This window comes from Megalobrama amblycephala, linkage group LG11, assembly GCF_018812025.1.
Source record: "Megalobrama amblycephala isolate DHTTF-2021 linkage group LG11, ASM1881202v1, whole genome shotgun sequence".
In the NCBI taxonomy this organism is placed as follows: domain Eukaryota; kingdom Metazoa; phylum Chordata; class Actinopteri; order Cypriniformes; family Xenocyprididae; genus Megalobrama; species Megalobrama amblycephala.
Window position 1 is genome coordinate 20,746,596 of NC_063054.1, and position 16,688 is coordinate 20,763,283.

At 34.9% G+C, this 16,688-nt stretch overlaps 1 protein-coding gene across 1 annotated transcript in view; it reads right to left on the reverse strand.

The window, feature by feature from the left end:
- daam1b (dishevelled associated activator of morphogenesis 1b) overlaps nt 1-16,688 on the reverse strand; it is a 115,853-nt gene that overhangs the window by 15,409 nt on the left and 83,756 nt on the right. Inside the window, 14 exon segments of the mRNA XM_048206657.1 lie at nt 1,080-1,164; nt 6,210-6,307; nt 7,330-7,359; nt 8,564-8,671; nt 9,692-10,003; nt 10,102-10,289; nt 10,942-11,000; nt 11,183-11,321; nt 11,710-11,827; nt 12,370-12,411; nt 12,413-12,437; nt 12,549-12,652; nt 13,827-13,937; nt 14,538-14,871. Of these exon segments, the coding sequence (XP_048062614.1) occupies nt 1,080-1,164; nt 6,210-6,307; nt 7,330-7,359; nt 8,564-8,671; nt 9,692-10,003; nt 10,102-10,289; nt 10,942-11,000; nt 11,183-11,321; nt 11,710-11,827; nt 12,370-12,411; nt 12,413-12,437; nt 12,549-12,652; nt 13,827-13,937; nt 14,538-14,871 (1,753 nt within the window).

Sequence of the window (16,688 nt, forward strand, 5' to 3'; positions counted from 1 at the left end):
TAGTGCCTCAGCAGTGCCACATGCTGATCACTTCCATGCCACACTTCACTGATGCTGTAATTTGTGCTAGGAGCAAGTCATTTGCTGTAATATGTGCTGCCGACCAAGTATTGAGTGTACAAATGATTATACTTTAAAGAACTTGAACTTTTCTGTTTTGAAAATCCATTTTTTGATTGATCTTAGGAAATATTCTAATATTTTGAGATACTGGATTTTGGACTTTCATGAGCTGTACGCTCTAATCATCAAAATTAAAAAAAAACCTTTTGAAATGTTTTAGAATATATAGTATATATATATAGTTCTAGAATATATGAAAGTTTCATTTTTAAAAATAATTTACAATAAAAAAAATGAACTTTTTCACGATATTCTAATTATATGACCAGCACTTGTATATCTCACAATTGCAACTTTCTTCCATAATTGTGACTTTATTTCTCACAAGAGCAACTTGATATCTTGATATATCTCGTAATTGCGACTTTTTTCCATAATTACGACTATTTCTCACAAGTCCAACTTTATATCTCACAATTCCATATTTGTCTCAAAATTGTGACCGTTTCCATAATTGTGACTTTACATTTCACAAATGCAACTTTTTTCCATAATTACAATTTCATCTAACAATTGACATTTTAAATCTCATAATTGCAAATTTATATCTCACAGTTGCAACTTTATCTCACAATTCCAAATTTATATCCCACAATTGCAACTGTTTCCATAATTGTGACTTTATATCACACAAATGCAACCTTTTTGTTTTTCCATAATTACAACTTCATATCTCACAATTGTTATTATATAGCTCATAACTACAACTTTATATCTCACAATTGTGACTATATCTTACCACTGCTACTTTTTCCATAATTGTGACTATATATCTCAGAAATGCGATTTTATATCTTGACTTTTCTGTAATTGTGTTTATTTCCCATAATTGTAACTTACTGTTGTATCTCACAGTTGACTTGATCTCACAATTGCGACTGTTTTTTTAAACTCAATCACACTAAGTTTTTTATTTTGTCCCTCACATTGCAGTCTGTTCATGCCTGGACACTCACCTGCTCCAGCATGTCTTTGGGCAGATCTTCCTGTTCGTCCATGGTCAGAATGGCTCTCTTTATTTCCTCATTGGAAAGTTTCAATCTGTAACACAAAGAACAGGATATACAGATCAAGCAGACTGGGACAAATAAATTAATTTGAAATGAATTCACAAATCAAATTTGAGTGATAGATTCCACATCAAGCAGAGAACTCCGTGAACTCAAATTAATCACATTGAGAAAAGGAAATTGTTGGGAATTTCCTCCGCTTACATCAATTTTCCTTTGGCATACAGTATAAATAAATTAGTATATGTTATTTAGAAGAGCTATTAATCTTGCGGCCCAGTGTTGAACCCAAGTGTTTGTTCCAGTTACCAAGAATTTCCTGGCTAACACTATATATCATTACTGGAGTGAAGAAGTAAGATTATCGCATGACTCATAAGTTAACCCAGCATTTGCCTGCTTTAAATAATCTTCGATCATCACTGCTTACGTCTTGACAGTAACATTACATTTGTGGTCAGTTTGTCGAATATGAGTTCCTGCTCTTTCCACCAACTTGTTTGAGCTATATATATGACGAGTATGTTGTGAAAATAAGCTGAAAATCTTGGGATGAAATATCTTCCTCCTACAATTGGCAGAACCTTTTAGTATATCCCTCCAACAGAGATGGTCAAAACATCCCAGAGGAAAATTCATTAGTGAAGGCCCGCCATTCTAGATAGTAAATTAATGATAGAGAAATACATCAGATTCAGGGATAGCTGTGTGCATACTTTAGGCCAAGAAGAACAGGTGTTTGACGGGTCTGAGACCAGTGCTGGAGAGCAGCCTTCGTTCCCCTGCCAGGATCCAGAGAGACTGCAAACCACAGCACTGACGTGAAACACGGCCAGAGCACTTTCCATGTTCGAGTCTAGGTGTTTGTGCCAAGCAGCGCTTCCAATTCCCAGCATTGTGTGTTATTGAGTTCTTTCTAACAAAGTTCACATTCTTACCGGAGTCAGTGAAGATGAACTCAGGAAGGAAAAGAATGAAATAATGGCAGCCTTAGTTCATTCAGAGGCAACCCAACGTCATTATTAGGAGGTCATTAGCGTAAGCCACAGGAATCCCACGTTTATTATTTAATCAGCAAATAATAAGCCGGAGACACAGTCGGGGAAAAATCTTGCAGAGTTGCAGAGGACTTTCCATTTCATGTGGTCACACACACTTTACCACGATTGTGAGATGCCATTAATCAAACCTTTAAAGATCCAATGAAATCAAAATCAAAGCTCTTTAACCTTTAGTCCATGTGTGCTGGCTTTGAGGCCATCTGTATGCTAGTGTTGATGCTGACAAAATTCACTTTATAGCAGATACATAGGCATTTTCTTCATCCAGAAAAACAGGAAAAATATTCTGACGTGGAACCTGGAAGCGCTGAACGTAAACAGCGTATGAGAATGACACTGAAGAGAAGATATTGTTGAATAAAGTCATTATTTTTGTTTTGTTTTTGCGCACAAAAAGTATTCTCATCGCGTCATAAAATTAAGGTTGAACCACTGCAGTCACGTCGACTGTTTTAACGATGCCTTAGTAACTTTATATATATTTATTTATATATATATATATATATATATATATATATATATATATATATTATATATATATATATATATATATATATATATATATATATATAAACTTTTTTCTGAAGTGTATAGTCATCTCTGATCTATTCCTGTGCAACGGGCTTAGTAGGTTTCAGTTCCTCCTCTGATTGAGAACTGTCAACACAGAGTAGATTAATATGAACTGAGCTCTAATTAGCAATTATTGAACATATGCTACTCCTCAGTCACATCTCCCTCTAGCCAGACCACCATCTCACCCTCCGCCGCCTTGACGTCCAGCACCACATTTACCATTCCTAAACCAACACTAATGACTCTACAGGCTTCCACTTGAGAAGCGAAACTATTTAAATCCCTGTGAATCTCAGCTTGGGTGGTCCGTTCGGTGGCTGTACAATGGATTACACCCAAATCTCTGCTTGTGGAGAATCCTAAGAGACCATTTAGGGAGGATGAGAGTGTAATAGAACCACAGGCCATGATCTACAGATGGTGCTGAAGTCAGCTGCTAATGTGCGTTAAAGAGGGTCTCAATGTCGGTCATTCACAAACTGTCATTAATACAATTTTGCAGTGGGGATTTTTGAGTGAATCTAGCTATTTTGAAATTCGGTCTGTTTTTTTTTATGTAGTTTGAAGTTTTGCTTTACGAGAACCTTTGGTGTTTGGGTTCCATGCCAAACCACAGTCAGTCAGTGAGCCGTCATTTATCCGAGACCGTCTGGATTGGCAGCTGTGACCAACTGTTACAGTTTGCTTTGTGGGATTTGTTTCATACAGAAATAAACAGATATTTTAACCTAAAATAAAAATTTGATCCTCTGGTAAAAACCATGCATAAAGAACAACATCACCACTGAGAAGAGAAACTCTGGATAATTAAAGTATTAAGCTCTGTTTAATTTCAACTCAATCTCACACTTCAGTAACATATGTACAGTATAAAGCTATAAATGGGAGAAATTTAAACCCTGAATATTAATATTCACCAACCCAGGAGTTCTGTAACTAAGACCCACAGTGGTGTTTTCCCCAAGTATGTCATATATTTTGGGTTAGAGTGGCTTGATCGTCCAATTGTAAGTGAATAAAATATTTCCTGAGGTTTGAATTAACAAAACATTCTTTGAATCAAGTACTGAATTAAAATAATACATATCTGATGCCTTTGTGCACAACAGTGAGATAAGTCGCAATGGGAAGTTTATATAAATGCTATCAGTAAAGTCACATTAGATTGATTTGGAACAAAAGAAAAACTATTTCTACATTTATATACTTCCTAGCAGGGTTGCCAAGGTTTTCACATCAAAACCTGTCCAATTGCTACTCAAAACTATCCCAAAACCATCCCAATTGCGTTCCGGTGGGGTCCCGCGGTAAAATTTGCGTTTTTGGTGGGGTTCCCCTGGTAAAATTTGCATTCCAGGGGCTAAATATCATGTTATTTGGGTCGCTTCAACCCGCGGCAACAGTGTTAAAGGTGCCCTAGAATTAAAAATTGAATTTATCTTGGCATAGTTAAATAACAAGAGTTCAGTACATGGAAATGACATACAGTGAGTCTCAAACTCCATTGTTTCCTCCTTCCTTATATAAATCTCATTTGTTTAAAAGACCTCCGAAGAACAGGCGAATCTCAACATAACACCAGACTGTTAACGTAACAGTCGGGGTGTACGCCCCCAATATTTGCATATGCCAGCCCATGTTCAAAGCATTAGACAAGGGCAGGACGTCTGGATGTGCACAGCTGAATCATCAGACTAGGTAAGCAAGCAAGAACAATAGCGAAAAATGGCAGATGGAGCAATAATAACTGACATGATCCATGATATCATGATATTTTTAGTGATATTTGTAAATTGTCTTTCTAAATGTTTCGTTAGCATGTTGCTAATGTACTGTTAAATGTGGTTAAAGTTACCATTGTTTCTTACTGTATTCACGGAGACAAGAGCCAGTCGTTATTTTCATTATTAAACACTTGCAGTCTGTATAATGCATAAACACAACTTCATTCTTTATAAATCTCTCCAACAGTGTAGCATTAGCCATTAGCCACGGAAGCACAGACTCAAATTCATTCAGAATCAAATGTAAACATCCAAATAAATACAATACTCACATAATCCGACGCATGCATGCAGTATGCATGACGAACACTTTGTAAAGATCCATTTTGAGGGTTATATTAGCAGTGTAAACTTTGTTTATGCACTGTTTAAGGCAAGCGCGTGCTCCGTGGGCGGGGAGCGTGAGCATTTAAAGGGGCCGCAACATGAATCGGCCCAAAATAGGCAGTTAAAAAATGAATTAAAAAAAAAATCTATGGGGTATTTTGAGCTGAAACTTCACAGACACATTCAGGGAACACCTTAGACTTATATTACATCTTGTAAAAAAACGTTCGATGGCACCTTTAATGTAATCCAATTCCGTAGGAAAACTATGCACTTGGCAACACTGCTTCCTAGATACTATGGAAGTTAATTGCAACTTTTATCTCACTATTTTTCCTCACATGTCAGTTTATGTCTTGCAATTCTGACTTTATTTCTTACAATTACGAGATCTAAGTCTGAGTTGTGAGTTATAAACTCAACAATTGTGATGAAGTCTGAATTGCGATTTTTATATCTCACAAATGTGAGAAATAAAGTCCGAATTGTGTGTTTATATCTCACAATTGTAAGAAATAAAATCAGTTTATAGACATAAAGATATAAACTCTGAATTTTTACTTATTTTATTAATCAATTTCTTGCAATTGCGGGTTTATAATTCAAATTTTTTTTTTTTCAGAATTGAGATATAAACTCACAATTGTGAGTTGTAAAGTCCGAATTGCGAGATATAAACTTAGAACTGCAAAAGTCAGAATTATGAGATATTATCTTTTTTATTTTTTATTCCCTGGCAGAAAAATGTTTGATGCAAAATGAATGACAGAAAGAGTGAGCTCTCTTAAGGATGTGAAATGGCCAATTTAATACTCAGATCAATCTACGCTATTTTCATTAAATGAAGCCTGGATACATGGAGTTTCTAAAATTAATTATATTTTGGATAGTTGAAAGCATAATCAAATTAGCCAAACTATTTAGGGCGGTGATGGGTAAAACGTTTTCAAATACATGAATTCCAAACCACTGCAATCTGTGGAGCTTCTGCAAGCACAGAATCCTTGGAGACTCCTTGTGTGTGTTAATGAGGCATGATTGCTGTAAATTTTTAGAGACCCATGCTGCATTGATTTATAAAGAATTCAAGGAAATCACCTCATACATATATGAAGAACCTAAAGGGTGGTATATCTTTCATTGATAGGAAATGCTACAATAACCAAGGTGGAGGTTACAGTATCAAACCAGGACGTAGAAACTGCAAGGTTTAACCCACAGGATATGACATTACATCTGGAGATCATTGAGGTCCACACACACACACACACACACACACACTTGGCAGCTGGTGGTGAACTCAGACACGGGTCAGACACATCACTCACCGTGAGAGAAGGATGTTGCAGTTCTGAGCCCGGCGGCCATCGATGACTGAGAGCTCTTTGACTTTCTTGGAGCTCAACACATCTTCCTCAGCCTCTTTCTGCAATCAAAAATGATACATTTCACTCAAGAGCAACTTTAAAGATCATCAGAATTCAAATAAAAGAATCAATACACTCAAGACTCTTCTGAAAGTTTATATAAATGCTATCAGTAAAGTCATATTAGATTGATTTGAAACAAAAGAAAAACAATTTCCACATTTATATACTTGTCTAGATACTATGGAAACTTGTTTCTGCCAAAGAATAAAAAAAAGATAATTGCGACTTCTTATCTTACTATTTTTTTTCTCATAATTGCGAGCTTCTATCTTGCAATTCTGACTTTATTTCTCGCAATTTCTAGTTATAAAGTCCGAGTTATGAGATATAAACTCATAATTGTGAGGAAAAATAGTGAGATAAGAAGTCACAATGGAAAATTCTTGCAAGTCCGAGTTGTGGGTTATAATCTCACAATTGTCGCAATGGAAAGTTCATATAAACGCTATCAGTAAAGTCTCATTAAATTGATTTGAAAAAAAAAAAAAAAAAAAAAAAAAAAAAAAAACAATTTCTACATTTATATAGTTTCTAAATACTATGAAAGTTAATTGCGACTTTCTGAATTCTGACTTTATTTCTCGCACTTACGAGATCTAAGTCTAAGTTGTGAGTTATAAACTTAATTGTGATAAAGTCAGAATTGCGATTTCATATCTCACAAATGTGAGAAATAAAGTCTGAATTGTGAGTTTATATCTCACACTTGTAAGAAATAAAATCAGTTTATAGACAAAGATATAAACTCGCAATTCTGACTTAATTTTATTAATTTATTTCTCGCAATTGCAAGATTATAACTCACAATTCTGACTTTTTCTCAGAATTGTGAGTAATAAAGTCCAGATTGCAAGATATAAACTCAGAATTGCAGAATTGTGAGATAAAAAGTCACAATTACGTTTTTTATTTTTTATTCCCTGGCAGAAACATGTTTTCATAGGATGCAAAATGAATGACAGAAAGAGTGAGGGGGTAAAGATGATGCAAACACTATTAGATCTGTTCAACCACTTACCTGTTTGCTGTTATTGACCATAAAGAAGTCCTAAAATGCAGGCAAGAAGCAAGGAAGATGCAGCACATGTTAGAGAGACCGAGTAGTCTAGTGAATTCAGCCAAGACAAACTCAAACAGGCACATGATGACATTACTGGGGTGGTGAATGGTGAGCGTGAGGGTGCATGAAAGCAGAGCCTTATGGGAGGTCTGTAAATGCAGTGTAAATGTGTGTGTGCACTGAAAGATGCATGCTAGTTGATCATGAATGACTGGTTAAAGCTAAACATCACAAGCTACTGTACCTCTCCAATTCCACCTTGACAGGTGTAGCAAATCTACATGCTCCGCGATTGCTTTTTAGTTGCATGATTAAGTGAACATGCATCTCATATAATGAATTTTAGTTATTTTTCTAAAGCCTGTTCTTAACGTTGAAGCCTGCAGAGTAAAAATAAAAAGCGCAATTTAGAGGAATAATGTCACAATGACAAAAATACTCGCAATTGCAGGAAATAGTTGCATTTTTTAAGTCAATTATGAGAAATAGCCACAACTGAAGGAAATAAAATCACAGTTATGCAGAAATAAAGTCACAACTGTGATATTACATTGTAATTTTGATACATAACGTTAATAGAAATAAAATAAATTTTATATAATTTAATAATTAAAGATGAGAAATAAAAATACAATTACAATTATAAGATATAAATCGCAATTACTTTTTCCTTTTACTGCGAGGAAGAAACTTCCAAACCATAATGCTTCAAAAGTCAATTAAATATATAAAATTGTGAGAATTTGATGAAATTGGAGAGGTTTAATGAATATATATTTTATTGTATTAAGCATGCCTTCAAAAAAGTTATTTCAAAAGCTTACAGTACTTAATGCATTGTTTAAAATGATGGTTATGATTATATAAACCCAATGAGGTCCCAACCTCTTTTTTCTTTTTTTCTTCTCTAATTTGACCGTAAAGCCATAAGAAATGTATGCAATCGCTTTATAATGTGACTAAGTGTGTGGTTTACCAGCCGTAATGAGGAGCCAATGTCTGCTTTTCATAGAAGCTGCTGGTGATATCAATGCATTTTATAGTCTGCTAATTTAAACCCCATGCTCTGTGATGCAGGATTACCATGGGTAAACGTATGAATACCATGCATGAGAAACAGTAAATGCTTTGTGAGATCATCCTGGACAGGGAAAAAAAATGAAAACCAGAGAAAGAAGCTTTGTTTAGTAACCTGTTGCCTCTGATAGGCAGAGAAGGTCTTCTCAATGTCCACCAAGTCTAGGATTTTGAAAACTTTGCTGTCGTCGACGTCTGCCCAGACTGTCCCCTCAAGCTTGTTCTGTGGGAGAGATTGGGAAATTTACTCAATTACCATCCAGTTTAAAGTCACATGTTGTAAGTCACATGGTACATTTTGTTCATTGTTAAACTCTGAATCTAAAGTAAATAATGCATTGAGAAGTTCTAAACGATCTAAAATGAAGACGAGACAAAAAAATGGCACATTAATAATCAGGAAAATAATAGTATATAGATAAAAAAATAGATTCATGAAATTTAAAATACATAAATAAACATTTTTATTTCAATGATAAAATGTATATATAAAAATAGATTCATGAAATTTAAAATAAATAAATAAAATAAATAAAAGTTTTATTAAATGCTAAAGAGTATAGATAATTACAGTTTCATGAAATTGAAATAACACAAAAGTATATAAAAATATACATAATAAAATATACTTTTTCATGAAAATACAAGTTTATAGCAGAATAAAATAAATACGTCACTATTAAAGGATTTAGGGCAGAGATTTCGCAAGAATTGGGTAAATAATGTTTTGCGGTGGGCTGGTTTTGGTGTTGGCTGGGTGTTTTTTATTTTCATTTTTTTATTTTATTTTAATTATTTTTTTCCTGTTTGGCTGTATTTTGCTTTATTATTATTTTCACATATGGAATGTATAGGATTTATCCATGTCAAATGTATAAAAATATTTGGTTTCAAGTGATTTTATTCTTTAATGTAATTAATAATATAATTTTTGTGATTATTTAAGTGTTTTATATTGATAATGTTTGTATTTCCCTATATTGATTATTTGTTTTGGATAAATTAACAAAAATAAACTGGAAGAAAAAAAGAAAAAAATTAGAAAGAAAAGACAAGTTTAAAATCTAGTCCTCTACGATCTGACAAATGCTGACAGCCTGGCAAAATTGAGGACAGTTTTGACACTAATTTGCCTCACTTCCAAAGTGTTTCTTGATTAAAAGCAGAGGCTTAAGAAACAGATTTTGTTCTCTGTGAGTGTCAGGATGACCCAGTCTGCTCCTGTAATCCATGCCAGTCTCACCTCAGAGAGCTTGGCCCAGTTAAAGGACTTGAGTGGATTGGCCGGCTGAGGAATGTTTTTCTTCTTCAGGGATGGTCCCATGGGAGCTCCTGGCGGAGGCGGAGCTCCACCGAAAGGAGGGCGTCCAGGGGGTGGCGGGGGGCCGCCAGGGGGCGGTGGTGGAGGGGGCGGCATCATAGCGCTGCCCGGTGGAGGAGGTGGTGGAGGCGGCATCATGCCACCAGGTGGAGGTGGAGGAGGTGGAGGGGGTAGCAGAGGTCCACCTGGAGGACCAGGGATGGGAGGACCTCCAGGAACACTGGCTATCTGTCTCTAGATATACATGAGGAATGAAAATTGATTTGCCTTTATTAATGTTTGTTTCCGTAAAAATACTTTTTTTATTAATATTTGTGACATCATCAACCCACCGTGCTGAGGTCATGTAGTCTTACAGTCATTTCCGCCACCTGCTGCTTGACTAGTTTATGCTCGCCCATTTCTCTCTCTAACTTCTCTTTCATCTTGTTGAGAGTCTGCATCATCTCCTCCTTCTCCTGTGTTTTTGCATCACACTCTCGCTCCTTCTTCTCCATCTTCTGTTGAAGCTCATGGTGGTCTGCAGGACAAAGAGGTCTAAATTTTAGGTCTTTACAATGAAGACACTGGATTCCAGCTAACTGAATCTATAAATCGCCTGTGTTCAGGTTGTGTCAGAATTATCATAATTATGAGATGACAATTCTGAGATGATGACATTCTCATTTTCAGATAGTATTATTTAATATGGCGATGCTTACAATGCCAAATAGATCACATTTGCATGTTTTTGTTAGAGTTTTAAATTAATTCACTATACGCTGGTTCGTCATAAAAATTCACATAAAATTCAAGTTGTAATTTATAAGGTTCACAATGATGTTTTTTATTGTCAAGTCAGAATGGTGACTTCTACATGAATTGATGAAAATGAGAAAAAATGCATATAAATAATCTGCAAAATAAATAAATATGCAAAATAAATGATCAAACATTTTATTTAATGTAAAACGTATAGATATGGTTTCATGATGTCAATTTGCATGATGTCATGATGGCCTAGTTATTAAAATTCAAGTTGAATTTTATAAGTTTAACAAACATTTTCCATTGTTAAGTCAGAACGTTAATTCTTACATGATGTGAACGCACCAATAGTTACAGAGCAGTAAATCTGGATGCAAAAACAGCCTGCTGTAAAAGAAACATCAATGTGTAGAACATATGCTGACCTTTACGCATTTTTTCCGCCTGTTCCTTCCACTGTTTCACCTCATTTTCATTGACAAGCCTGAAGGAGGGTAAGCGATGTGATTTAAGGAAAAACTCATTATTCCAGTACAGATAATCTTGGTTTATTTGGCAAAGACTTAATGAGGGTATTAAAAAATGCTTCCTATAAATATACACCACAGCAACTTGCCAAAGAAAATCTTTATAAAAAACACAATTATGACAAAAAAGCAAACTCACATTCGAACCACATTCTTTACATTGAAGTTTTCTAATGGTGTGACGTCAGGGTCGTGACCTTTGTCATTCTGCAGGACCATCTGTTGGACGATGCGGTCCAGCAGCAGCCAATACTGCACTGTGTTCCCACTTCTCTTATCTAAAACAAAGTGCATATTTAAAACATTCGTGCATGCAGAACACTTAAAATCAAAATGGTTAAATATATACGTGATTCTTATTTGTCAGTTGTGGTATTCTGCGGTCGAATAATTTTGTGCTGTATAACTGCCAAAAAAACGAATAGCTTTGCACTAATGACGAGCTGACAGTACATTATTATATCCTTTAATATTTGGTGGAAAAAGTCTGCATAGCTTATGGTTTCAGTTATAAACTAAGTCTAAACAATAAATTCCCAGCAGGAAAGAGTGGGTAAGCTATAGGATCTATTTGAAAGCTACAGGAGAAAAAAAACAACAGATGAAAGACAGATGCTGTCATTGTGTCACAAGAGATGATATTAGGAGGGACAGGTAAGCACTCACGAGGCATGAGCAGGCAATGATGAAGAACAGACATAAAGTGCGGATATGCATCTGTGTGGGCCAGTTTCTTCCGTACAAGCTCAAAAACCTGTGTCGCACTTTTCGTGTCTATATGCATCTGAAAAAAATAGATAAATTCCATACAAAAGTCTTAAGTCAGAGGAAATTTTATTTTTATATATACATCTTTGAATCAAAATAATACATAATTATTAAAATAATTATATTACTGAAATATAAAAATAATGCTAAATAATATTATACATAATATATACAGTCAAACCAAAAATTATTCAGACATTTTTGGTATATTTTTACAAGTGGGTGTAGAACACTATAGTTCATTTATGAAAGTGAGCATAGCAAAATAAAGTAAACTGTGACATATTATACCCAAATTCTTCATACAGTGGACTATCAATAAAATTGATAAAAAATTGGTACCAAAAATTATTACCTTTGAATGTTTTGCTTAAGTGTTATCTGACATCTGATTAATTTTTTTTTCTGACACAGTTTAACTCTGAGATCTTATCATATTTTATTACCATTTTTTTAAACTATAGTGAATAAACTGTATTAATGAATTAAATACTCAAGGTGTCTGAATAAATTTTTGGTTTGACTGTATAATGAAACATGATATATTGATCTACTCACAGACTCAAAGCGCCTGGATAATGTGAGCTCATCATCATTTCTTCAGCATCTCAAAGTAATCCAAATGCCTGAGGACACACACACACACACACAAAAAAAAAAAAACACAAAATCAAAAAGCTCATATTTGCTGGATAAGACTCCAACAATAAATCTAGAGTTAGCAATGTGGACTTTACCTGTCTAATGTAGAGTTTTCATGTGACCTGAGTTTGTCAATGATGGGCTGAATCCCCAACATGAGGAACTCGTATCGCAAATGAACCCGGAACTCAAGGCTGGCCTACAGGTTAATTAAAGAACCATTTGATGAACTTGGGATTTTATACACAACACTTTCTTAAAGGTGCCCTAGAACCAGTTTTTACAAGATGTAATATGTCTAAGGTGTCCCCTGAATGTGTCTGTGAAGTTTCAGCTCAAAATACCCCATAGATTTTTTTTAATAAATTTTTTTTAATTTTTTTTATTTTGAGGAATCATTAACTATGCACCGATTCAGGCTGCGGCCCCTTTAAATCACGCACTCCCTGCCCCCGAGCTCTCGACTATAATACATTGCATAAACAAAGTTCACACAGCTAATATAACCCTCAAATGGATCTTTACAAGATGTTCGTCATGCATACTGCATGCATGGATCGGATCGTGTGAGTATAGTATTTATTTGGATGTTTACATTTGATTCTGAATGAGTTTGATAGTGTGCTCCGTGGCTAAAGTTAACATTACACACTGTTGGAGAGATTTAAAAAGAATGAAGTCGTTTATGAATTATACAGACTGCAAGTGTTTAATAATGAAAATAGCGACGGCTCTTGTCTCCGTGAATACAGTAAGAAACGATGGTAACTTTAACCACATTTAACAGTACATTAGCAACATGCTAACGAAACATTTAGAAAGACAATTCACAAATATCATTAAAAATATCATGATATCATGGATCATGTCAGTTATTATTGCTCCATCTGCCATTTTTCGCTATTGTTCTTGCTTGCTTACCTAGTCTGATGATTCAGCTGTGCACAGATCCAGACATTAATACTGGCTGCCCTTGTCTAATGGCTTGAACATTAGCTGGCATATGCAAATATTGGGGTCATACATATTAATGATCCCGACTGTTACGTAACAGTCGATGTTATGTTGAGATTCGCCTGTTCTCCGGAGGTCTTTTAAACAAATGAGATTTATATAAGAAGTAGGAAACAATGGAGTTTGAAACTCAATGTATGTCTTTTCCATGTACTGAACTCTTGTTATTCAACTATGCCAAGGATAAATTCAATTTTTAATTCTAGGGCACCTTTAATGGTGAACTATTGGAAGAAATATTCCTTTAAGGACAAATATGAGAGTTATTTCGGTATATGTTTACAGAGGAAAGCACAGATCTAGTCAAAGAGTAAATTAAGATGTGTTAAAACTGGGAAAAAAAGTGTGGAAACACTTACTTCGCCAGCTCCTTGGCTTAACACAGCGTTAATGAAGGACATAATGGCTGTTTTCAGGCTGACCTCGTCCCTGTACCGCCCTGTACTCTTGTCCAGATCATTCAGCAATGTCTGTGACAAAAAAGACATCATGGGATTAACATTTTCCTGATGCATACTCGCTTGATTGGGTTGGGTTTAAAGGGTTAGTTAACCCAAAAATGAAATTTCTGTCATTAATTACTCAACCTCATGTCATCTCTCAGCCGTAAAACCAAATTAAGATTGAACCACACATAGGCAGCAATGTCATTACACCTTTTGAGGTCCAGAAAGTAAAAACATTGTTAAAACAGTTTACATGACCACAGTGGTTCAACCTTAATGTTATGAAGGGACAAGAATACTTTTTGCGTGAAAAAACAAAACAAAAATAATGACTTTATTTAAGAATTTAAACTGTTGTCATACACATAGTTGAGGTAGTGAACGCAGTGCGGCGCTATTTTAACAATGTTTTTACTACCTTTCTGAAACTCAAAAGATATAATGACGTTGCTGCCTATGTGTGGTTCAGAAACCCTCGGATTTCATCAAAAATATCTTAATTTGTTTACTGTAGATGAAACGAAGGTCTTACGGGTGTGGAACGACATGAGGGTGAGTACATAATGACAGCAATTTCATTTTTGGGTGAACTAACCCTTTAAGATTATAAACAAAGTAGCCCACCTGAAATCGTGTGCGCTCACAAGAGAACTTCTGATAGTGCAACATGGCCTCCAGAATCTTCTTGTGGCCTCCCGGCACTAAACACACAGCGCCCATGATCTCCAGCACCGCCACTTTGGTCTTGATGTTCTCGGTGGCCAGACTCTGAGCTATGATGTTGATGCTCTCCGTGTGAGAGAGCACGTGAGCGCGACCCTGGGAGTTGTTCATCAGGGCTTTGATGCAGCCGATGAGGGATGTGTGGATCTGAGACTCGGTGGTCTCATAATCCATGCTCTTCAAAAAGTTCAGGATGCACGTCAGCCCGTCCAGATCAATAAACCTTGTTACAAACCTATGAGGAATAAATTCAGCTGTTTGTTAAAGAGCTTTCTTAGTCGTAATAAATTTGATATGCCATGACAAAAAAAAAAAAATAAAGCTTTAATTTTAAAGGTGTTGTGTCATATACGTTTGTAAAATGTATTTACAAGAGAGAAACAATGAAATATTAATACCTGATTATTATGTTGTATTAAATGTATATTTTTCCTGTGAGCATTTTGTTTTTCTATGCATTTTTTGCATAGTAAAATTGCCAAATATTTTTTTTTTTTCAGATAAATACCTTAATTAAGTATATTTAAAATAATTAAAAATATATAAAATATTTTCCTCATATTTTGATGGTTTCATCAAAATGTCTTTCATCAAAAATTTCTCTAAAAAATTCATTAGTTTACTATTTTTTAATATATTAAAATTTAATTTTGATATAATTTAATTTACATTAAAATATTTTTTATTTAAATATATTTAATATTTAATATTTTTATGAAAATATATATAAATTTTTTTTAGTTTAATTTTTTTCCCCATTTTATTTATTAGCAAAAATGAAGAGGCGACAGGAAATGAGGAGAAAATGGTGCAATGGGATTGTCACATGACATGGGCTGGATTCAAACCCACATTAAATTTGCGACATGAAAACCACAGCTCAATGTGTCTCGAGTATGTGTGCTAACCACTAGGCCTTTTCTTCAAAAAAAAAAAAAAAAAAGTAAATGTGAAAATGATGAACTCCTCAGGGAGGTGATGAATGCGAAAAAATATATATCACATCAGTAACTAGACTGATTTATGGCCCCTATAAAGCACTTGACTTTAAATACAATTGCCAAAACTGTGAAAGGAATGGTTTGATATGCAGCCTGAACGTTATTAGGCACAAAGAGGGCTGGAGTGTTTTGACCCGAGCCCTGCAGAGGTCAGTGGAGATGACCTGACCCCAGGATCAAACGGTCAGAGCAGGAACAACTAATCAAACGCATGTGTCTGTGAGCATGTGTGTTTGATGAAAGTAATCTCATTTGCATAATGAGACCCAAAACACACACCATAAGGGAAGCGTTTGTTTAATAAGAGAGTGAGGTACTTGCCAATGGAAAAATCAATGACGTGTTAAATAAAATATTTCCTTAAGACAGCTGTGTATTGCTTCAAGTAAAGTCAATAATGTCAGCATTTTTTTTTTTAAATTTAGTAATCAAATATGAACCATTTTAAATATAAAATGGACAAAATATGTATTTTCACTACCATTCAAAATTTGGGGTTGATAAGATCAGTGTCACATGATCCTTCCGAAATCATTCTAACATGCTGATTTTGTGCTTAAAAGGTACGTTTACACTACAATGTACTAAAAACAAAAAAGTTTTTCTTTCTACAGATGACAACGTTATCAAAACTATCCCCATGCGCACAGATCCGCAAAAATGACTAAAAACGCTGTATTACGCATGCCAGACAAGTAGTTGGTGATGTCACTTTGAAAGATTACGCACCTGCGCATACACATGGTCGTGCCAAACGCGCATGCCTATCCACTTTATTTTTATAGTTCACTGATATTTTTTTAATTATTAACCCTATATCGGTTAATAAATCGGAAGTCTCGCACATTCACAGAAATACCTTAATTCCGCATTGACAAATAATGTGGATAGACTAAACACGTAATATGCATGCCATCGCCATTTTCACAGATTCACGTTTTTGCAGTTTACATGAAGATGACAACGGTATGGTTTTCAAAAACTTGCGTTTTCGGGCGTTTTCTTGCTGTTGTTGTGTAAATGAACGGCCAAAACACATAAAAAGTTTTCC